This window comes from Ochlerotatus camptorhynchus, unplaced genomic scaffold (genome assembly GCF_037179485.1).
Source record: "Ochlerotatus camptorhynchus isolate MF236.1 unplaced genomic scaffold, CSIRO-AGI_Acam_v1.1 ptg000150l, whole genome shotgun sequence".
NCBI lineage: Eukaryota > Metazoa > Arthropoda > Insecta > Diptera > Culicidae > Ochlerotatus > Ochlerotatus camptorhynchus.
The window spans coordinates 4,955,267-4,980,228 of record NW_027040640.1 but is presented as its reverse complement, the minus strand read 5'-3'; the positions used below and the strand labels follow the sequence as shown (position 1 = coordinate 4,980,228).

The window sequence follows — 24,962 nt, the reverse complement described above, 5'->3', positions numbered from 1 at the left end:
GTTGGCATGAAAAGGACTTAACATTTTCAAATAAATCGAGTGATTTAAATGTACTCAAAACATTAATAGCTGATTCGGAGGTCACATCAATGTTGTTTTCTTTTAAATATTCAACAATCTTTTCCTCCAGATACGAGGAAACTTGGCTTATCATGTTCTGGCATATGCTTACAGTTTCCGCAATTTTATTGTGTGGAATACCAACATTAGCTGTGAGCCGACAAATGCTCATAGCTGCCACTTTTTTAATGTCTTCCAATGTTATAGATCTGGACGTAGCATTTGCTTCAGGGAATTGCTCACTACTTTGTGATGTGAAACACGAAGCTTCACCTGGAGTCCATGCTTCTTCAAGCTCTGAACTCGGTGGATGCTTTTCCTTGATGTGCCTCTTCAGGGAACGCAAATGCTGATAGCGCATTTGGCATCTTGGGTATGTACAATCATAAAACGCGAAATTTTCTTCTAAATGGCCCTTTTCAATGTGCCAATTAACATGGCGCCCGAGCCCCTCTATATAGCCCGGAATCGGCCGACCGCAGAAAAAACAAATGATGGGATCTTCATGCATCTGAAGATCCATCTACAAAGTACAATGAAAAAAACAAATGTATTTTAATTTTACTTACGGAAAAGATCTCTTGCTCCTCCATCAAGAGCTCCAATTTGTTTTAATATGTCTTCCATTTTTTAACACTTACTTTAACTGCGCACTTTAACTACGCAGAACTGCACAATATTCAATTTTAAAATGGCGGAAAAATGTTGAGTTTGGCAGTATAGACAATTTACAAACCGTTCGGTAATTTTTATTATTATTATTATTTTATCTCTTTATTAAGGAGACTTTCAGCCGTTGGCTGGCTCGTCTCCGAAGGGTAATTTTTACAGTCTGGTTTGTAAAAGACTTTTTTTTACAGTACATTCGTCAATTTTTGACAGTATTGCGGGATTTCAGGCATTTACAGTTTCGATCAGTAATGTTTATATACAGTTTTCGGTAATTTTCTGCAAATTACAGAAATCCAGTTTTTTTATTACTGGAAAGTGGTAAAACATCAAATTTTACCAAACATTCGGTAAAAATGACATTTTACAGACCAAATTCAGCAAAAAAAAGTACCGAACAAAATTTAAGAATTTTGGTGTGTACTAGAAATACTCAGAAGGAGAGACGGGTGGAGAAAACAAAATACAATTCGGCCGCAGGGATTTGTATCCAAATTAATCATTTTTTCAAGCTTCTGCATTCATGTTCCATCAGATGTCACTGCTGTTGGTTGCGGTGGCATTGATCGGAAACTACACACAATCTGTTTTCCTATAATTTTTCACAGAGGACACTACAGTGCAAAACATGTCTGGTACCTCTATATATGCATTTAGATTATTATTCGAAGTCCCTCCTTTTTTACACATTCTGCACACAAAATAGCTCGCCTCTAACAGAATTTCCCGCCGACTCACGCAACGCAAACCAACAGCATAATCAGATAGGGGCAACTATCACCTTCCCGAAAGTGGTATTGGTTTGCGTGGGCGTACTTTGGTTAGCGTGTAAAGGGCCTTTGAAATTTTGTTTACAAATGCTTTTGTGCCGTTATCAAATGTTATGCCTGCCATCTATATTTTTTAATTCTATCAATTTTGTTCTTAATGAGTTCACTAATAAAATTTGTATGGTTATTTTGCTTAACGACGTGTTCTGCGTATCATTCGAACCATTTGTGGAATAGTTCTATCATTTGGGTTATTGTTCGGGTTTGGTATTTTTTCATTAGGGTTATGCTTGAATTTATGCCACTTTTCTTCAAAATGGGTTAAATTTTACTCATTAATGCGAACTTTCAACTTAACGTATTACAGATGACAAAACCGTCCAACATTTGCAACACAGCCGGTGCATCTTCTCTACACAAAAGTATTGACACTTAGTGCACTTCGAAGCTGTCATCGCATTCGCGAGGATGACACTAGCTGCAGCACCAGTCAAAACGAATGTATTCGCGTGAAAACTCGGGAGGTGCACGGTTGCATCACACATCGAATCGCTCTTTTAGCCTCGATTCGAAATCCAAACACTTTTTGTCCAGTGGCCGTGTTCCAAAAGTGCTTTTAACTCCATTCGGAACGGCAAAACAGTGAATGTTATTGATCCGCTCCAGGTAATCAGCGAAAGCTCACCTTTTCGGTCGGTTCGCGAATTATGCGCATTTTCTCCGCGGTTCCGTTTGCTCAAGTGTTTGTCGTGCGGTGGTGGTAGGTAATAGAAAATGAAATTTTTTTCGAACGTACTAGTGCTACGGAAGGTTAATCGATATCTGCGGAAAAATGTCCGGGATCAGTCGCCGAGCATCCTCCGCCTGTGGGCAACCCAGTGCGAGTTTCACTTTGCGCAGCAGCTTCGCCGGAGTCAGCAGATTCTGGCCCTGTACGCCAAGATCTGGGAGGAACGAGCCTTGAGAGAACTGCTGAGACGATTCCGCGGACAGGTGCGTACAGGGATTTCATTCGAAGGAATTATAAAGGGGCATGACGGCATTTACATAACACCCGTTGTCGTCGTCGGCGTCTGGTTTCTTTATTTGGGAGTCGCTTGCGATCATTGTTATCACTTTCGTTCCGATTGCCCTCACCGAAGGCCGACGAGACGACGGCTACGGTGCAAGCGAAAGTGCTGATTGTATTTTATTCACTTGGGAAGGATATTTTTAGCACGTAAATATTATTCGCCTTGCTTTGCACGGAGATAGGTTTAAGTCGTAAACAATGAGCAATTTAGCAAATTAAAATAAAACGTAATTTTTTTCTTCTCACTTCCACACCAGGCTCAACGTCATGCCAAAGGGTTCCTGCTGTCGTCTACGGCCTTGCTTGCCTTCGACTGGGATCGGGAACGAATCGAGTTCGAAGACGTGAAGGAATACTTTGACGATTTCAATTTCCTCGATCGGTTGCAGAAAGAAACCATCTTCTGTCCCCGGTGCCAGAAGCGGAAACAAATCGACTGCCGAGTGGAGGGAGTGCGGTACTGTAGCTGTCCTCGGAACGTGACGGATATGTTGTCCAAGGAGCAGAATGAGTTCACCGCCTGGGAACCGTACATCGAGCAGAAGACTATGATCACCTGGCGCAAGGAAGTCAAACCGGGGCTGTACGCTTACAAAGGTAGGGGTTTGTTTAAATTTACTATTTAAAGTCATGGTAATCATGCTATCGACCCGGGATATGCTACATGAGCATGTACTTACAATCGAATAGTTGCTATAACCATTCAACCCCGACGAACATGATTTACCATATGACTGATTAGCGGAGCCCTATACTGGTAGAGTTCTCTTATTAGAATAAAATTTTAACTGGAACAAATCAATCCATGATCGATGTTCAATAGTATGAATTCACACACTATGAACTCAAACGTTCCAACTGCACCGCACCAGTGCATTAATTTGATAAAGAAATCACATTCAATCAAAGTGTTTGTTACTTCCGTGAAGTGTGGCTACACTCTATCCGATGAAAGTGGATTGAGAACAACCCTACGGAGTTTGACAGTTGATAACGCTTCGTCTTAACGCAACTTTTACAGCTACGAAAAAAAATAATTACGTTTTTAGTTTTCTAAAAATATTGGAAAAAGATATCAAAAATCTAAAAAAAAAACATTTTTCTTCTAATCTTTTAAAGAAATTGATTGAAGGGTTTAACGGCTCTTTCAGTCTTTTTACTGCAGCAAAAACGTTGTATTGCTTCAACTCTCCTTTTAAAGAAAATTAACGTGCAAAAATATTTTTTGTAAGTCATCATGGCATAAAGTTGAACTCAAAAAACTCGTCAAAAAACACAAATCATAGACCTTTCTGTATAACATAAAAACACTTTGAATGTAACAACTCAAGGTGGGGTACCCGTCAACAATGCTGATGATGGTACAGCACGCAACAGCCACCCTATTGCTTTCTCTCTGAGATGACCACGTTGGTCATGACGAGAGGAGCAACACAATAGTTGGGTAAAGTAGAGTCGGTGTATAATGAGTCAAGCCAAGAGAAAACGAGTTGAACTCGCATCACGGTTTTCGAAAGATTCCCTTTCTTTTCACTTGGCAACAGAGGACTTCTACATCAACTTCAAATGACTTCTAGCGAGAAAAAAATAGCGGCTGTAGTAAATCATTATATCAGTGATTTTGTCAAATTATCTTATCAAAAAAATAGTAGAAATTCTCATTACTGATAATTACCAAACGTATCCCATGACAATTTAATGCTCACTGCGTGATTATGATCATTTCTTCGATCATATTTATTGCAATACCTTTCGTTGACCTCTCATAGCTTCGTAATGTTTGTTTACTTTGTTTACGATAGGTAGCTGGTTGGACAGTTCAATAGGTAGACTTGGCTTCACTCTTGGCGTGACTCATTATACACCGACTCTAGGGTAAAGAAGAATTGCATTATAACACACCATCGACTAGAAATGCTCTCGCAACGCGGGGCTTTAGGTAGTGATGAAACGTCGCTAGAACTATTCCACAGCCGCACTCAGTTATGAGCAGAAGGAGGACGCACATCTTTTGCCTGTAGATTTGAAGACATACTTCAAATCTCCGCGTACATCGTACAGGTTAGGCAAAAGATGTGCGTTTGACTTTATACTGTCGCATTAATGGCCTTTCGCTCATTTTCAACTTCTATTCAATTTTCATACTGCCGTACTCTAACGGAACTATCCACCTGCCCTCTTCTAAAGATCATTCTCTAGCTAATAAATTATCACACTAAAGCTTCAGCATTTCCAACCAACTCTGAAAATCGCAAACTTCGCATATGAAGTAACATAAAACACTTTGAATATATCTTATAGTCAGTTACTCCTGCTGGCAGGGCTGGTAGCAGGTCACTTTTTAGTGACTTTGTCACTATTTTGAAGTCAGTCACTAAAAAGTCACTTTTCAAACCAAAAAGTCACTAAAGTCACTTTTTCGCAACTAAAATAGAGTGAAACGGAAAAAATATCAACAACATTTTTAAATTGAGTACTTGGCACTAAGGAAGTTATAAAAGAAAGCTGGGATGATTTCTGAGGATACTTCCAAGAAAACTCTAAAGAGTTCGAAATAAGTTCCGAGAAGAATTCCAATGGAATCGGCTTTTGAGGATTCATTCTCAAAGGAACTCTTCGAAGAGTTTCAAGGTTATTCTGAAATGGATTTTTGTTTTGAGAATTCTGAGAAAATACCATGGGAATTCTGAGAAGAATACGAATTGAATTTCCAATATAATTCAGGGGAGAAGTTCAAGATTATTCTAAGCAGAAATTTGATGTTAATTTCATGGAAATTCTAAGGAGAATTCAAGTAAAATTTAAATAGATTTATTGGAAGAACCTTCATGGAAATCCTGGAAGAATAATTAAAAAATCAAATACAATCTACTTTAACTAATTATGATTTATTATCTTATGCATGAAGTTATCGATTTAAATAATTGGAGATGCTTAACGTCAAATATCAGACTTAAAGTGAACATTTTATACGATAGATAAGAAGATGAAAGTATAGAGTTGAGTAGTATTGAGGTAGTGCGAAAATTGTATATAGAAAGTAGAAGTAGAAAGCGAGCAAAGGTCATTTTTTAAGAAGTTACGAATCAGGTATAGCAATCAGGTAGATGCTTACGTCAGATGGCGATTTGAATGTGAAACAATTGATTGAACTGTTTCCGCACATAGGAGGTACATGAGCAAATCGGCGATCATCCCTTTTGCCAGTGTGGCGGAGTCTATTTTTTTGTGAAACGCACAAATGTTGGCTACTTTTTTCGAGGTTCTAGAAGAAAAAATCTCAAAATAATGTTTCATTTCAAAGTTCGAGTGGTAGTAAACGTCATTTTATCTGCTCGAATGAAGTGGTTAATTTTCACACTGCCGTAGTACAACGGAACTATCAACTCTATACTTTATTAAAATGTCCACGTTCAGCATCTCCAACTCCGAAAATAATCTATTTCCAAGAATGTTCTCCATTGTTTTGCAAAGAATTTCCAGAATGAAATATTATTTTTGTTAAACTTGCAAAGTTTAAGAGGAGTGGAATAATTCTAAAAAAGTTCTTGAGATAATTCTGAAATTTTTTTTATTAAATATTCTTAGCGAATTATCAAAGTTATAGGGTAAGTGACCCAATAGTGGGGGAGCTAAGCACAATTAATTCTCATTTCACTAAGTTATGATACAATAAAATGCATAATACTGAAGTGTTTTATCATTTTCCGATAGTGTGAATCTTCTTCTATCATTTAACAGCGTTAACCTACTTAATAAAGTCTTTTGGAGCTTGAAATTAGTTATGACAAGCTGAACGTATTTGTTCCTATAGTTGCGGTAATGTTCCTATATTTGCGTTATATATGGTTCAACCATTTAAAATACCTTTCGTATATGGTACTTGTGTATAAGGGATATGAATGCATTGTATTATCAAACCGCATGGGGTTGATTTGATTCTCAAATGATATATAAATTATACTGGTTGGACAGTTTCACAAATTCATTGGTAACAGGGTTCCATCGTACATGCCATACATTAAATATATATTCATGAATTGGTTGACGAAAGCTCTCACGTAATAATGGAAGAAAATGCCTCAAAGAATACTTTGTTGCGAGCATTAAGGCTTCCCCATACTACTGATTGCTTAACGAAGCTGGGGAAGCTCAACATTCAATTTACAGCAATGCAATGCATATAAAACACACGCAACAGAAGCGCCAAAATGTCAGGAAGAAAGCGATGAGCATAACTAATTCGCAGTTTATATATTTTATTGGATTTAATGAAATGGTGAGATGAAAACCAATAAGTTTTCAGATCAGCGTTTCTATCTATTTCAAAAGAAAGTATGGAACAAATGATTAAAAATACAAACAATGCAGATTATTTACGAGCACATAAGATTCAAGTTTTTAAACACGTTTGTTTTTTCGCGTTTTTTACGCTTCATCGCAGCTGTTTTTACTCGCTTCTCCTGTCGCAAATTTTCACGTTCCTGTTTCCTTATGGCCGATTCCTGACGTCTACGTTCACGTGTTACTGCTTTCAGTTTCTCTCCTTCAGCTTTTTCTTCAGCCTTTTTCTTCCTTTGCTCAAGAGTTACTGCTTTCAGTTTTTCAGTTTCAATTTTTCGTTCAGCACGCTTCTCAGCTTTTTCCTTCCTCTGTTGAACAGTGTTTATCTTCTCATCTTCGATTCGCCGAATCTCGTCTAAGCGTTCACCTGCCGTAAGTACAGGGTAAAATTTGCGCTTGTAATTTCGATGAACACGATTTCTTTTCGGAGTTTCAGGACATTCAAGAAAGGTTTTTTTTTTTTTTTTTTAGTCTTTATTATAGAGATTTTTAGCCTAATTCAAGAAAGGTGGAAATGCTCATCTTCCTTTTCATACCTCGTTGTTCGTTAGAAATATCTACCAAAACGTGTTTCTCTTGTTCAGTAACATGCGTACCTGTGCCAATGCTAGATGATTCTACTGAGCATTCTAAGGCATTGAGGGACGTATTGATAAAAGTAGCAATGTTATCTGTAAATTTTATAATTTTATGCATCAAAATCTTTAATTCATACAACTTTAAATTTACCTGCTATGGCATCAGTTAAATTTATGGTGATATCGTGTGACACAGGAAAGATTTTAACACATTCGCTTAATCCAGTATTGCTTAAATTATCCGTATATAATTCAAGCGCTGTATTCCAGAGGTCGTTGTTTAAAGCTGGTTCTGATTCGCTTATCACTTCCAAAGAGATGCATTCTTGAATCTCATCTGATCTCTTATCGAGAATTGGCAGATTAACTATAAAGTTATGTAAAAAAAAAGATCAATGCTTGTTTTTATGAAAATAAATCACGAGTTACCTGAAAAGTCCTGAATTTGCTCAGTCGTGAGACTTAGATGATTATCGTCAGATTGATCCGAAACAGGCATTGAAGATTGGGTTTCTAAATCAATCGTACCAGCAAGCAATGGTGACGAGTGAAATGGTTTCAACAGTTTTTCATACATGTTCTTGATGACAACCTCATCATCGGTCAAATCATTGTTTCTAACAAACTTTTGCAAACGCTTTTCACCAATGTCCTTCAAGGCGAGTTCAATGATCTTGAAAGGAATGAGCACAGAATTCGTAACATACGAAGGAAATTGTGATTCTGAAGATGTGGGAGCAACAATACTATTGGGTAGTACACTTTCTTCTCGACATACCAATGATGCCTCTGGATTGGGAGCAGATACAGCAGACTTGGCAATGCACTTGCTGTAGTCAATACTGTCTGGATTGAAGGGGTACAGCCCACACACTTTAAATCCATTTATAATGCTGTTTTTCACGATTCCTCGTTTCATCGCCTCCTGGAGAACCGTACTGAAGTAATTTAACGTGAGAATTTCTCCATTATTTGAATCATGCCACTCAGATACTGCTGCCTTCCACGCATTCTTCAAAGGTTTAAAGATGGCTACGTCAGCAGGCTGAGTTATTCGTGTGGTATTAGGATACAATACTATAAGTATTATTCCTAAATCGAGGCACAAGTCAGCCACATCTACAGCCATGTGGGATGAATGCCCATCAACAAAATAGATTACTGGGAATGTTACACCTTTTTTCAAAAGAAAGGGATAAAAAACTTTCTGAATATACAACTCGAAATTAGGAGCATCCATCCATCCTTTGGCACTTTTTCCAATGCCCCAGTCCGCTGGGAATGTCCGCAATAAGTCAGCACGAATCCTTTGCATTGGCAAGATGATATTCGGAGGTACAATAGAGCCATCCGCTGCAAAACTGAACATCACAGTTATGTTCGTGTGACTGCTGGCGTGTTCCACTTCATAAACATTACGACTCCCACGAGCAGCTAGTACTGCTTTAGTTTTGGGATGAAGGAAGAAAGAAGTCTCGTCACCATTATAGACCCTTGATGGATCGAGAAGAATATCGGACTGGTTTCGTTCCTCTAAGTACGAATCCACGTTGGTGAATCAGCTCCGAATATTACACTCGGATACATTAGCACTGGCTGTAGAAACAGCTTCTGGCGTTCGCAGTGAAATAGATTTATGTCGCTGGAGGAAACTGTTAAACCATTTACGCCCTAAAATTGCAAATATTTTTGTTAAATAAATATGCCACCATGAACTTAGATCTACTTACCAGGAGCATTGTTCGGAAAAGGATTTGGCCGCGATGTAGTATCAAAGAATGTTTTGATTTTCGAAAAGAGTGTTTCCTTCACGACCGGAAAACCCTTTCTCTGCATTTCTTTGAGCCACACCACAAGTTTTTCCTCTTCATCTTTCGACATCACTGTTTGCGGACCTTTCCGAGCCTTCTTGCTCCATTTGTCACTGAGGCGAAACCTGATAGTGGATTCCGGAACACCGAAGGATTTTGAAGCACCGTAAATGGTTTGTTTACCATTTTTCACGTTCAAAATACACTGCCGCACGGTGTTCTCATCGTACTGCCGACGCTTGCGTGATGATTTTTTCTTTTGCCGTTCAGTTACCATGCTTAAAAGAAAAGGGTCTGTTCATAAACTACGTAGACAGTTTTTTGGGATTTTTGACCACCCCCCTCCCCCTGCGTAGACAATTGTCCATACAAAAAATTTAAAATTTGTATGGGCCGTGGATAATTCTCAACCCCTCCCCCCCTAAACTGTCTACGTAGTTTATGAACAGCCCCAAAACACATTTCGCTAAAATATGCACTACGATTAGACTATAATAATGACTAACTTACATAAATATTTAAACTTGAAGATTAGTAGGAAGACAATAAATTTTCTCCGCCGCGAATAAATGGTAAACAAGAGCTGCGGCAGCAATTGTCAAACTTACAGCTTACAGCAATGCAGTGCGCCCGAACGTGCGGAATATATCACAACTAAAGGAACGTAATGTAATTTGTGTTCCAATAATGGAGGCACCAAATTAAAGGTTCAAATCAAATTATTGAACGATTTTCACATTCTGTATGGTAGATATCATAGTATCTGATGCGTAGGAACATATATATTGATATTATTTATGAAATACGGTATGAAATATCATTAAAAATGTGAGGCAGAATGTACAGAAAACGTTAGCGGTTGGTGCAGTTAATCGTCAGCTGAATAAAAAATCATAATTTTTTGACACCTAGTGTTTTTAAGAAGGCAATAACTGTGATAAAAAGCATGAAAACGTTTAATGTTTGTGTTTTTTTTATCCATTTTAAGTATAATTGACTTTAATTTAAAGATATAATATGTTTTTATAGCAATACCGCAACTATTGGTACTACCGTAACTATAGGAACATTTACCCTATCAAAATTTTAAAGATTTCAATGGCAGAATCAAATTCAAGATTTTCGATAAAAAAAAATGCTGTCGTTGTAATGATCTATTTAACCCTATTTAACAGTAACATTTAAAAAAATCTTTGGGAAAATCCGGAAATTGCACTTCTAATGCTCTTAATAGGAGATTCCGTTGAGAGTTTCGATATAATTAGAGGAAATCATGAAATTTCATTTTAAGTTCCACGATAAAAATAGTTTATTTCAATATTAAATCTTATTTGAGTTTCTAAGTCATCATATAAATGTAACTATTGGTTACTTATTTATTATTCAAAAGTCACTATTTGGTCACTATTTCCGTAATTTTAGTCACTAAAGTCACTACTATTATATCGCATCAGCGCTACCAGCCCTGTGCTGGCGAAAAACAGAAGAAAACTTTCGACGAAGCGCATCACGGGAGAGATGAAAGTCGAAAACGGATGCAACTCTGTTGAATGTTCTCTGCAGTCCGCAAATCGCACCGTATGCTCCATAATTTAAGCGACGTAGAGGCAGTCTTAGCATAAGGTTATTACGAAGCGGTCGGGGTTGAACATTCAGGTCAATTTGCCTCAGGAAAGCCTCGCAATCTGTCCTTCCTTGCAGGATATTGGCCACGGTTAGGGCTCTACTTGTGTCTCTTCTAGTCCGGGAGAAGTTCTGGGTCGATAAGTGCGGCTTTCGTAACTTGGTAATCGAAACGCATCATTCCAAGGCAATCTACGCAACGCAAAACGAAGAAAGCGACGTTGAACAGATTCAATTCTCTCGGCACCGTTGTTGTAGTTTAAGTTCCAAACCGCTGAACAATACTCAAGTGTCGATCGAACAAGCGAACAATAGAGAGATTTTAGACAGTAGATATCAGTGAAGTTTTTAGCTATCCTAAAAATGAACCCTAAAGTTCTTGACGCCTTCGCCTTATCAACAACATATGCAATGTGTTGCTTGAATGAAAGCTGCGAATCCAAGATCACACTCAAGTCTTTCACCTGATTCACGCGTTCGATTGTCGAGCCAAGCAGGTCATAGCTAAATATTATCGGTTGTTGTTTTCGTGAGAACGTAATAGCGGAGCATTTGGCTGGGTTCACTACCATTCTGTTCAAACTGCACCAACTAGCGAATACATTCAGCTGACGTTGAAGAAAGTGACAGTCAGCAATGGAGCGGATTCGTAGAAAGATTTTGAGGTCATCTGCATATGATAACCGAGGAGTTAAGATGACCAGATGCACGTCGTTGAAGTACAGTATAAAAATTAACGGTCCCATGTGGCTTCCCTGAGGTATACCTGATGTGGCGAAAAAGCTAGCTGATCTGCAATCTCCCATGGCAACCTTTAGTTGCCGACCGATATGATCGAAACCAACTCAGAAGATTACCGCATACACCAAACCTGCCGAGTTTAGCAACCGCAATAGCATGGTTCAACTTGTCGAATGCTTTGGATAGGTCTGAATAAATAACGTCCGTTTGAATCCGATCCGACATGCTTTCGGTTACATACGATGTGAGACACAGCTGATTGGTGGTTGTTGAGCGGCCGACTGTTGATCAGCACTCAAATACTGCTTGCAATGGGACAGCAACGGTTCCATAATCACTAGCTCGAATAGCTTCGAAACGGCACTTAACGATGTAATTCCTCGATAGTTATCCACAAGCCCGTTTCTTTCCCTTTTTGTGAACGGGAAACAGAAACTGGAGAGAGACATGTGGAACAGGCGTTGAAGCGGAATCAACAAACTAGCAATATGTCTCTTCAAAAATACAGATGGAACTCCATCAGGTCCAGGATTGAAGGATGACTTGAGCAGAAATCATATCAGCATTAACATCAATTGCACCCAGCGTTTGATCATTTACTGGAACGTTCCTGGCAGCCAGGTTAATATTGTCGTCAGTTAGTATCTCATTAGTGAATACACTGGCAAACTTTTCGGAAAAAAAGGTGTCATATGTCCTGAACAGTGGCAGCAACTTCTCCGTTGAATTCCATAGACGATGGGAGGCCGGATTCCCTGCGTTGCTCGTTCACGTAGTTCCAAAAGGATTTCGGGTGTAGCTTAAGTATGCGCTGGATGCCTCGTTGGAAACTTGAAAAGCATTCACGACTGACTCGCTGGAACATGTGATTCAGCCTCACATAATGCAGTTTCAGAGGAAGCGTGCGATACTTCGTAAATTTCTCAATGCTGCTCTCTTGACTGACTTCTTCAACTTACGTAGCTCTCTCGTCTGCCAGGAAGGGTGAGACACTTTGTGGTGAGTTCTTTTCGGGACGTATCTGACAATGACATATGCCAAGACATGTGAAAAGGTTTGCGCTGCAGCCTCAACGTCATCTGGATCAAGGATGTTCTCCCATACCATGCTAGACAATACATCTATGATGCTACGGTGGTCAGCTTTACGGAAGTCATAAGAAACCGTAGCAGGATAATCGTCTAAATCACGCACAAGTTTGTCCTCAACAGTTAGAGGAGGGTGATGTTGAACTAGCTTAGTTAGTGCACAAGGAGCCGAGGAAATTAATGGAGCCCTGTCCTGTGTGCTCACGAAGCAGAGGTCCAAACTACGATCATGTTCGTTAACTACATGGTTAATTTGAGAAAGCATCGCTGCGCTGTAGTTGTCGAGAAGGCTAATAGCTCCTGCGTGAAATGTAGAGCTATCAGGATCTGGGTACAGGAATCCGCTATGAGATGGACTCCACGAAACGCCTGGCAGATTGAAGTCACCAAACGTAGACGTATCGATGAGTTCATTGTCCCGGACTCGATCAGGTGGAATGTACAGAGCACATAAAAATAGTGTGCGATCACCCAGATTGATAGCTGTTCAAATCTGCTCCACATAGTTCCATGAATCGTTCTCGATGGCCTTTGCCTCCAACCCGCCACGGACAGCTACAAGGACACCTCCACCAGTAGATTTACGGCTGTTGATAGGATTCCGATCGCAACGAAAAACCGCGTATTCAGGACCGAAGACTTGACTGGAAAGCGTTCGATAATCGAGCCACGTTTCGCAGGCGGTACTCTTCAACCTCAGAATTCATTCCACCGGCGTTTTGGTAGAAGAGTGGGTTGCAAGACCCCCTCTCCACATCCGACAGCAGGTCCGGAACGACTAAGATGAACGAAGGCTGCTGATGGCAGGACTGAGACGGAGGGATTGGGGGCTTCCATGGGACTTTCTACGGCGCGTTCCGGGTTCCCAGGATTGGGAGTTACAGAGGCATCATCACAATGACTAACATAGTCCGTATTGCTGAAAATTTGATCGGCATCAGGCAGTGAATAGTCAATATATTGATTGTACTTGCCTGTAGAGGCAAGGTGGAAGACTCCTGATTCATATCCAGCCACAGGTCCAGGACGACTATGCTGAACGCTGGCAGGAAACGGCATGACTGGGCTGGAGGAACCAGGAGCTTCCAAAGAACGGTCTATTGTGCGTCCCGGAGATGAACTAGGATTGTTCGAACAGTAAAGTGGATGTTGTGAATGAGCAGTATCAGAAGTGCTTCTCAACTGAAAATAGCCGGCAGATGCTTGAGGCGTTGCACTGGAACACGGAAGCTGATCAGGAAAATTACTGTAACTAGTGTATGCATACTTGCCTGAAAACGATGGTTGGGAGACCCCACCACCGAACTCAACCGCAGGTGCAGAACAACGCTGATGGCAGGAAATAGAACGACTTTGATGGCGGGAAACAGCTAGCGTGACTGGATCGAATGGTTCGAGGTCTCCCATAATGCGACAGGCAGTGCGTTCTGCTTTACAGCGCTCCAATTCACAACGCGGCATCCCATTTTGAATCAGCATACTCTAGTCTAGTCCGGAGATGGGAGTTGAGAACTCGGAAGGTCCCGGAACATGAGAGATCGTGATGACTGGTGTGTTCAAACGAGGCATCCACATGTGTTTTGAACCGTCTTCAATTTCACGGAACAAAATTCCTTTCGGCCATACATCCAATGTAAGAGCAACTTCACGTAGTTTAGGAGTCAATCCGACTTTGTACGATATGTAACTCATAAGGCTGTTGTCGGATCCTTTTTAACTAGCGGCACAACCTTAATCGGATCATCGCACTGTACACAACCTTTGACCAGCTTCTCGATTGATTCCGATTTCACGCTAGGATGTATACGAGAAAGGTACAGCCAAAACAGCTCGGTGGGTTCAGGGATAGATGCCGAAAATCGATGTCCCACTTTTTCTGATACCGGATACCGCCATCTTGGATTTCAAGATGGCGCTAGGCATCGATTTTTGGCCTCTAGACGTCTTCCCGATTCCGGAAATATGCATATTGAAGGAGCTTTGGCAGTGTTTCACACTTTTTCTGAAACCGGAAGCTGCCATCTTGAAATTCCGATTCCGGAAATACCAATATTGAAGGGAATTAACATTATTTCCAGCCTTTTTTGAAATCTGACGTCCGTATGAATGGTTTCTTGCCGTGATGCTCCTTTTTAAATGACATTTTCAATTTGGTTGGTTGATGAAAGAAGAGACAGAACCCATACATTCGGACATGAACGAAGAAGTTTGCTTTAGGGTATAAAGTTGTATCGAGCTCAGAGCCGAGAGTGTGACCTATAGTACTTTGTCACAGGGAACAGTATGAGTGACATAGAACTAGAATAGATAGTCGTGACTGGAGGGATTCTTGATTTTGTCGTGGTTGATCTTGACGTGCGACAAGAAATTGTTGTTTGACAAGAATTTTCCAGGATGATCATTTTTAATGTATCAAGTCGTGCGTCAATGACAAACGCGACAATTCACATGTCTGCTTGTGTGCAATTCGTATGGAACTTTCCACTAGCGTTCTACCGAAGACAACAAATCAAGAAGACTGGCAACTCTTCCATTTTCTCATACAAACGCTATGAGACAGGTACAATCGCGTCATCTGCCGCTCAAAGGTAAATGCTTCGAACGAACTTGATAGCAAAGATTACAACCTCAGAAGAAGGGTTGTGTGTTTGCTCATTTTTCTATGCGTTGCTTCTACCTTCACTCAAGTGCAGCGCTACTATATCTGTCGCTTGGATTCTGGCAAAGTTGCCAGTCTTCTTGATTTGTTGTCTTCGGTTCTACCCAAAAGTAAGTTAGTTGTACCCAATATGTATTAGGTAAATATGATTATACTTAACGTTGGGTTCCCACACGTTACTATCCTTGTTGGGTGGTTTTGCTCCTCCGTTTTTGACAACATTAGACGGAGAAAAGGAGACAAACTATCAAAAGTAGGTAAAAATGAACTGGCCGTTGGGTACTTTTTTCTTACCGTGTACATGTCGCACCGCGTTGCGTAAAATAGATAAACTTTTCTAGATTGCATTCCCGCATAAACGCGAACCATAAATTGACCTTACCTAAAATGGTTAAAAATTGTTTATAATCCCTGCTAAACTTTAACTGAAATGGTTATGGAACTTCACATGAACGTTTAATGATAAAGTTTCAACCTTATGATTATGGTTTTTTGGAACTGGACCTTACAAATAATGGGTTGTTAAGAACCATTACCGTTCCAAATTCTTGTTTTCTCCATACATTTTCGGAAAGAGAACTATATTAGAACCTTTTAACTTATGGTTTGAGAACTTTAATGGTAATGGTTATGGTAGTCAGTAAGGTCCACGAATGGTTTTGTAACATCGATCAACTTTATGTGGAATATATCGCGAATTGGTTGCCTGTAATTTACTGATTACCAATTCACGATATATTCCAGTTACAGTTTAGGAGGGATTATAAATAATTTATAACCATTATCGGTAAGATCAAGTGATGGTTCGCGTTTATGCGGGTTAGTATCATGATTCACGCAAATTGTACTCGTCAATTCGAAAAACAACTTAATAAATTGTTTAATTGATCATTACGGGAAAATAAGAATGGTTTTTAGGGCATTACATTTGTTGCAAATCGATTTTAGTTTTTGAAAACTAATTTGTTAATAAAGAGTTCAATTTCCAATTCATTTTTGCACAGTCTACGTAGAGTACCCGGACATCACGGCGGAGGATTTCCTGCACGTTCAAACTGATGTCGAATATAGGAAAAAATGGGACAACACCGCCGTCAGCCTGGAGGTCGTCGACGAAGACGCTGCCAAGGGATCCAACAGCAGTATCATCTACTGGGAAATGCTATGGCCGGTAAGTTTACCTCTTTTTTTTGTCTTCCAAACGACCTTCCCAACTCTTGACAATATTGTTCTACTTGCAGAAACTATTCGCCAACCGGGACTACGTCTACAACCGGCGCTACTTTGTGGACCGCTCCAAGAAGGTGATCGTCATTGTCAACAAAAGCGTCCAGCATCCCAAGTGTCCGGTCAAACCGAGCAACCAAAGAGTCAACGAGTACTGGAGTTTTATGGTCATCAAACCGACCACCGGCATGTTCAGCAAACCGGGAGTGTCGTTCATTCTGACCTATTTCGATAATCCGGGCCTATCGATTCCCAAGTACATCACCAATTGGGTGGCGAAAAAGCAGATGCCGGACTTTTTGGGTCAGCTGCACCAGGCGACGCTGAACTACGCCTCGGCTAAGAAGCAGAATGAATCGAGGATTGTATGTTTAGAGAATTTCGAGGCGTAGGTTCCTGAATTAATGAGATTTATCTTCCCTTGTTATCAGGTGGAATTCTGGGATAAACACCGGGATCCGGGTTTCGAGTACCCACCGGATTCGCTACCCGGCTTCAGCAACGAGGATTACCTGCAGGCAAGAAGCGAAAGCGAAGGCGGTACCACTCTCCAAGAAGGTAAGTCCCGTTTGTCCCTCTCTTTGTTCCATATGAATGGGCTTCCTAATTAGCGGCTCATCCTTTAGACGCTACTACATGGTGTAAATTCATTACTACATTGTGGTTTTTATGTTCTCGTTTGTTTTTTTCCCTGTCCATACCCTCATGCTTGCTCACCACAAATGGATCTCATCCTCTCCTACTTTGTTGTTCGTGTTTGCTACACGGACTAACGAATTGTGAAATAATCGGGTTGCCTTCCTTTACATGTGTTACTGATCGTAGAAGTTGAAAAGAAGCTGAAATTTTGGCGTTACGTTTTCTTTAGAATCAAATGATGCTTTAAGCAAATGCGTGTTGATTAGTTTGTGATAATTAAGTACACACGCCAGTAAGCTAAAAGGTGACTATATTTAAATTTACATCACGTTCCTATTTGGATTGAAGTTCATACTATATTAGCTAGTAGCTACTATGTATTGCTCGTAATCACGTTACATTGATTCATATGTGTTTCTGTATAACAAAATAATCGACATTAGTTTGATTTCAACCTAACAGCCGCCATCTATGTCTCCCAAATGTAAAAACGGATTTCACCATCTGTCGCGAATGTTTACACTCATGACGCATAGATGGCAGCAATTATTTTAAGGTTAATTTTCAAACTGTAACCGACTTCCCCATCAGAATAATTGTCTAACCCGCACTCCGTTCGTGAGTTCCTAGCATGTCACACGTTCAATAACTACCAACATTTTGCTCTCTTATGTATGGAAAATGTACCCACAAATCTCTCCCTACAAACTATCAAGCCAATCCGAAAACCCAGTCGCCAGTAAACGAATCATATTCGCTGATACGCCAACCGGCGAAGGCGGAATCCAACAAAGAGCTCAACACAAGTGTAACAACCACAACCGCATCATCACAAACTCTACCACCACCACCACCAGCAGCAACAGCACCAACAACAACATCAACAGCGCAGGACGACTGTGGATCGGCGCAGAAATCTTCCTGGTGGAGTTATCTCTATTCGTATTTATATTTCATATGAGGAACTGCACTGAACTGACTCAAGATAGGCTGCAGTCGATTAATGGATAAAGTCATAATTTCGTTCAAGGCCTAGGCGCCATCAGTTCCTACTACAATGACTACAATAACTTTTTTCGTTCGCAAATTTCCCAAGGATCGCACTCGACAAAGGTACCTTTTAGTTTAACAAATCATTACCATCTTTGGGTTGTTCGGATGCAAACAAAATTAACCACCTAAATGAGAAATAGCCTAACCCTAACAATAGCAATTGCGGAAGCAAGTCAAAGTTTTGCGCGAGAAAAAAACGTAATTATGCAGCAGCTTAGCGATTAGATCGTGTTCTACCAAATATTGTGATTAGTTACAGTAGGAAAACTACCCCAGATTGCGGAACGGAGTTTAACAACCTATACCTAGGAGAAAAACAAAACAATGCAATATTACTCGTTTATAAGAAATTGTGAGTCGAAAGTTTTCTATTTTTATTTATATGTCATTTTTTCTGTATATATATAAACTTATCTTTGCATTGTTTCAAAAACTTGATCACAAATAAAACCTACATTGAACCAGAGTTAAACGACATGCTAGGATTTGTCGAAAAATAGTTAGTTATCGGTTTTTGAAAATGCTACAATACATCAATCTACTACTACTACTACAACTAGAATACTGCAGTTGACGAAAAAGGTGCCTTGTGAATGTTGTAAAGCTATCCGAAACTACTTGTTGAATTCCTTTGTCCACTTTTAATCAATAGCGTCTTTGTATTATGAACTTTTCAAAAATCTTGAGCATTGGGAATCTTCAGCTGGAACAACCAGAATCTACTTTAAAATATTCGCGCATTTAATTGCCTGAATAGCTGAAAAAGTGTGCCCAGATTAGACCTGTGCGCCGCCGTGCCACGCCGCCGCCGCCGAAGTAAAATCTTCTACGCCGCCGAATAAATTTATGTCACGCCGATGAAAAATTCGTAGCACCTTTTAGGTAAAATGCATCTTGAACGCGTTTAAATTAGCGTGTAGTGCAGCGTTTATCTTTAAGTTTTTTGACGTTTGTTCGCACTTTCTCGATCTAGCACACAATAATGAATCATTCAGGTCGGATTTACATAAAGATGAATAAGTGAATAAAGGGTGTCCCAGAATGTCTAAGCACGACTTTCGAACACCCCTGTTTGTTTCAGATGCCGTTTAAACAGCTGATTATCACGCTGAATCATTGTTTACATTTCGACCAACAGTTTCGTGTATCGTAAGTTGCAGTTCTTTACATTTCCGTTACAATGCGAAGCATTTCTCTGCAAAAGCGCAAACAGATCGTGCACAAATGGTGCACTATACCCATTTTCTTTTAAATATCATTATTAAGGAGACTTTCAGCCCAATCTCTAACATTTCTCTGAGTAAATTAGTGAAATTGGAAGGTGTAAGCATCGGAACCGTTCGAAACGCGATTCGGAAGTATGGTCATAGAAGTAACTCTAAGACCACTGGGTCCCGAAGAAAATCATTATTATTTTTGGCTCACTCAGTACCAGAACAACGGTCCCAAGCAGTCCCAAGCTATTTCACTCACCCCTGCATGTTCTGCATGAATCCACACACCCCTGATGTTATCTGTCAAACTTTCATAGCGAATCAAAACAAACATAGTGTAGTAATAGAATTTCAACTAGAATAGGGTACGTTAATCGTTTGCTTGGGACCAATAGGCTACTAAAGTGGTGAGCCAATTTAAAATCGTTAGTTTCGTATTGATTGTTGGTATGGTGATGAAGCAACTTTCCTGAACAAGCAAAAACCTGGAGGTAAACCGAACCCTGCTGACCAAAATCTGAACCGGAAAATCGTGCAAGCTTTCACTCGCAAGAAAAGGGCTTCGGTTCGAGACGTGGCTAGAAAATTGGGATCCTTGAAAAGTAATGTCCAGAGGGCCAAGGCAAGAATGGGTCTAAAGACGTTTAAGAAGCAGAAGAAGCCAAAGCGAAGGTAAAAACAAGCCACATCCGTCAAACCGAGGGCTCGGAAGCATTGTGGCCAGATTGTTTTTGTCATTATCGGTAGCTTCTCAAAACTTTTATCGGTAGTTATCGGTAGGCCGTCTGAAGAAGGCTTTCCCGATACTTGAAACCTTTGTTAGCGGAAGGGGTGGGGGGGGGGGGGGGGGTGTAACTGTCTTTCAGTTCTTCTGCTTTAAACGTGTCGAAATCAATATGAATATTTTTCAAGATTACTAAAAATCTGTGAATCGGTAGTTTTATCGAAAATCGATAGGACTACCGATAAATTGGTAGGTCCGGCCACCTTGCTCGGAAGTTATAGAGCTTTTTGACGTTTAATCGGCGCACACTACTACACCATTTAAATCGAACGAGTACGAGCAAGAGGGAAACAGATTAGTGGTAAAACAAACCGTTCATTCATCCATGTATGCTAGATAGAGAAAGACTATTAAACGTCAAAAAGGTTTATACGACCAGTTGCTGTGCGGAAAATCGGTGTTCGAGATTATGGACGTTGAATCATACGTTAAATTTGATTACAAAACTCTTCCTAGTGATCAGTACTACACCGTTCGTGATGACCGAAGTGTTGACGACGCGGATAAGTCGTTTTTTTTCCGAAAAAACGGAAAAAATGCTATGGGCAAGCCATTTGTGAGTGTGGTATGCTTTCCAAACCGTTTGTGACAATGGAGACAATGACAACCGATGTTTAAGTGCGTGAGTGTTCAAACAAGCGTCTGTTACCCATGATCCGCAAACACGACGCCTCAGTACTGTTTTGGCAGGATTTGGCGTCGGTTCATTACTCCAAGGACACGATAGCATGGTATAAAGCCAACAAAGTCCAATTCGTACCCAAGGAGATGAATCCACCAAACTGTCCCCAGGCCAGGCCAAACGAAACTTTTTGGGTCCTGACCAAAGCATATTTGCGGACACATGACACATGAATTGTTGGACTGAAGCTACGTTTAACTGTAAGAGTATACTATAGAGAACATGAAAACGAAATAAGAATCGTATTTGCTGTAAACAAGGTTTCGTTATTGTTTTTTTTTTCAAATCGTGCTTAGGCATTCTGCAACACCCTATGTTACTAACAACACGTTGATATTTGAACTTTTTTTTAATCTCTTTCAGGTCCAAGTTGTGCTTCAAATACATAAAGCAAAAGTTGTATGACTACAATGCGTGTACATTCAAATATGTATCAGAGTAGTACAAGCATATCATTTATCGCTATTAACATATTTAAAAACGTGTAATGCTCAATAAATGAAAGAATTGCTAGGGCCCATTAAAATGTTACGTAATGCAACAGATTGCTTTTAAATACTATCCACCCCTACATAGCGTACTTTTCTTATACTTATTAGAAGGGTTGTAACACTTTGCAATACGACTTCACCAACCAGCACTTGAAATACTTTCCTAAACAAATTCCGCATGTACGGCCAATGATAACGACTCAAAATTGAGTAAGAGTTATTCATATTTGAGTTCAGTTATTTATTTATTTTTTGATGGGGAGTGAAGTAAAACCCACTTAGTGCATTATTTGAACTTTTGTGGTATCATGCAAATCGACCACTATTTAACGAGTAGACAGCTAATTGCCTGGTGGGGGAGAGGTAGCTCATCGATTCTTCCGGTTCGCCTCCTAGCATCGTGCTATAAGGTACCAGGCGATAACCAGGGTAGTTGATCGATAGCTCGATGACGTCATTTCGTTGGCGTCTGCAATGGGATAGCGATGGGACGTTGTCGAGTTGTTGAATAGCAACTATCGTGGTAACTCACCGATTACCTGTCGATCTGCCAAATTTGGAAAGACGTCTGCATTGAATTGTCTCATATAATAATATTCCGCCCACTATATCACAAGAAATTGCGAGTAGCTGAGTGGAATGGAGATAAGTTAAGCATTGGGTACAGGACCAAGTCTCCCCTGGGTGGTGCCAAAAGATGAGCGCAATAGAATCATCAAGTTGCCATAAGGCACGGATGAGACTATTGCATGGCTGGGTAGTCAAAGTCTTCCATTCGTTAGTCATTTCAGGTGGATTAGAACAGGTTTAGGTGGGCGTTGGCCAGATTTGGATTTTTCAGATGTAATCCTGGATAGGACCCTGTCATTGAACGTCGCGTGAAAGTGGAACTTAATGAAGGCCTAAGTACTTTTTAGTAGTTTTTAGTTTTCGGATTTGAAAGATCGTCGGTTACAGTGGCCTGCTTACTGAGCAGAAAAACGCGGTCCCAGGTCCTTACATATCAAAGAGATTTATGGTAAAATCGCTTGTGTATCGTGTATTTTGCGAAACTAGTTGTTGTCGTTGGTTCCGGGTTTGAATGGATACAAAAATTTGAGCAACGGTATTATGTGATATGAGGGGCTCGGTGGCCTTAGAGCAACTGTTTTTGCTTACTGAGCAGAACATCATGAGTCTAATCTCAGGCCCATCCACATTCAAGATTCGTCAATCGTTTTATTTGTTAATATGACTACATGGTAATAACAGCAACTCGGTGATTAAAAAGGTGCTCGTCTGCCTAGTGGCAAACGTTTTTGCTTATTGAGCAGAAGACCGTGGGTTTAGTCCCAAGCTCCTTCGCGTTATATGATCGTTAGGACATCAATTCAGCTTATCGTTTACCAAAACGAACCCTGCTGCAAACCCAACCCTCTTATCCAACATCTCAGTGATTCCTCGTGGAAGTGCAGAGGTGTTCTCGGCTTCCATGTCAACACAATCCTTCCCATTCCTTTCTTGACCTGTGTTCGGGCGCGGCCGGCGCTGGTATTGCCTAATTTAAGATCACCAGTTTTTACACATTGAGGATGATTGCTAGTCCCAAGCATCGTCTATTGGTTCTTTGTGTAATTACAGCTGATCTGGCAGTAACAGAGTAGCAACCGTGGGCGGTCAATCAAGCTCAAGCTCAAGCTCAAGTAAACAGCTAATTGCCTGGACGAAAAAAAATTTTGGAATTTTGTGAAATATGAAGTAAAACAAATCCTAGCTAGTGTTTCGTCTCCGCCGAAAGTCAACTGATACGAACACGACCAACAAGCAGCGAAGAACGAGAGCATCAATAGGCTACAACATCCACCAATCAGCGACGACCACATCAACGCTCGCCGCTTTAAAAGAGGCATGCATCACCGTGCAAAACATACTCATTCTCTGCTTGATCGTCAAGCAGTTCAGTTCGGTGTTAGCTCGCTCTCTCGAGTAGTTTGAAAAGTTCGTGGCGATAGTGTTCGCGCTCTCTTTCGCGGTTTGTCGTGCGTGTGTGTGTGCCCCGAAATGGGAAAGCATCGGTCGCGAAGCCCGGCGAAGGTCCAGAACCCAGGTGAAGGAAGCTCCGGTGTGCCTACCTCGAACAGGTTTGCTGTTCTCCCCATGGATGGGAATATCCAGCCAGCTGTGTTGGAAAAACGCAGCAAGAAAAGAAAGAAGAATCGAGGCCAGTCCGATGTCACTGCGACGAACGCCAGCGACATCGGTGATTTCGGCGACGCCATCGGCAACGAAAATTCTGCCGGCCCGGGTGCGGCAAAAGTGAAGCTACCTCCATTGGTAGTGAAAAATGCCCATCTTAATGAGCTCATCGCAGATCTAGCGACGCTGGGCGTTAAACCCGAATACAAGTTGGGCAGAGTCGGCACCAAGGTGGTGCTCCGTACCAAAGCGGAGTATGACTTGGTCGTCGCCCACCTGAGGACTTCCAAGGTGGAATTCATCACCCACGACATTCCCGGTGAGAAGCCATTCAAGGTCGTCATTAGGGGCCTACCAAACTTCGACCCGAAGTTTATCGAAGCTGAAATCAGGGACCGGTACAAGCTGGCCCCAAGTGCCGTCTATCGGATGACAAGGAAGGACGAAAATGTGAAGGCGTATCCGGATAGCCTTTTCCTGGTACACTTCCAGAAGGGAACGGTGACGCTCAACGCGCTGAAGGCCATCCGCTCCATCAATTCCATCATCGTCCGCTGGGAGCCATACCGTGGCGGCCATCGTGATGTGACTCAGTGCCAACGGTGTCTGAACTTTGGACACGGCACCCGCAACTGCAACATTAAGCCACGCTGTGGCAATTGCGCTCAAGACCACGCCACTTCCGACTGCCCTGCGGAGGTTCCGACAGACAGTGCTCCAAACGCGAGGACTTCGAACGCATCCGAAAACAGGCGGCAACTAACAACCAACCAGGACGCAAGAAGGACAAAGTCCCGGCATTTCGGACGGAGGATTTCCCGCCCCTTCGTGCTCCTCAGCAAAGGCAAGTGAATTCACGGGTGCATTCCGCTCAAGCAACTTCCGGTGATTCTGCTGGCCAAAGCTCTCCATCCCCCCCTGGATTCTGGAGACAACCAACAGCGCAAAACAACAACCCCGATCTGTTCTCAGCGGATGAACTGATGGAAATCTTCGTCAACATGTCCGGTGCTCTTCGTAAGTGCCGCAATAAGCCCGAACAGATCCAAGTGCTCGGTAAGTTCATCATCCAGTATGGCGTCTAAACCGCTAAGTATCGTCACCTGGAATGCTTGCTCTGTAAGAGCAAAAGAGATTGAGCTTGCCAACTTCCTCCGCAAGCACAGCATCGACGTGGGCCTTCTAACCGAGACCCATCTAAAGTCCGGTGACAGCTTCTGGTTGCCTGACCACAACATTATCCGGCTTGATCGCACCAGCTCCAGGGGGGGTGGTGTAGCGG

At 41.2% G+C, this 24,962-nt stretch overlaps 1 protein-coding gene and 1 pseudogene across 2 annotated transcripts; one reads left to right on the top strand and one right to left on the bottom strand.

The window, feature by feature from the left end:
* Positions 1 to 1,992: 1,992 nt before the first annotated feature.
* Positions 1,993 to 18,464, top strand: LOC135701157 (stAR-related lipid transfer protein 7, mitochondrial-like). 2 transcript variants are annotated; one of them, XM_065221858.1, is made up of 6 exons: positions 1,993 to 2,492; positions 2,829 to 3,168; positions 16,420 to 16,586; positions 16,657 to 17,007; positions 17,074 to 17,200; positions 17,998 to 18,464. In XM_065221858.1, the coding sequence occupies exons 1-6, from the start codon at positions 2,274 to 2,276 to the stop codon at positions 18,240 to 18,242; spliced, it is 1,449 nt and encodes a 482-aa protein (XP_065077930.1). In that variant the 5' UTR covers positions 1,993 to 2,273; the 3' UTR covers positions 18,243 to 18,464. The 2 variants fall into 2 exon arrangements, with proteins under 2 accessions (XP_065077930.1, XP_065077931.1); XM_065221859.1 differs by lacking the exon at positions 17,998 to 18,464 and adding an exon at positions 17,468 to 17,609.
* Positions 7,912 to 9,581, bottom strand: LOC135701092 (uncharacterized; annotated as a pseudogene).
* Positions 18,465 to 24,962: the final 6,498 nt, after the last annotated feature.

Excerpts from the sequence above, each read along its gene's own strand:
- LOC135701157 (XM_065221858.1), top strand. The coding sequence starts at position 2,274 with ATGAAATTTTTTTCGAACGTACTAGTGCTACGGAAGGTTAATCGATAT. Across the intron at positions 2,493-2,828 it reads TGAGACGATTCCGCGGACAG|GCTCAACGTCATGCCAAAGG; the intron begins GTGCGTACAGGG and ends CTTCCACACCAG. Across the intron at positions 17,008-17,073 it reads AGCAGAATGAATCGAGGATT|GTGGAATTCTGGGATAAACA; the intron begins GTATGTTTAGAG and ends CCTTGTTATCAG.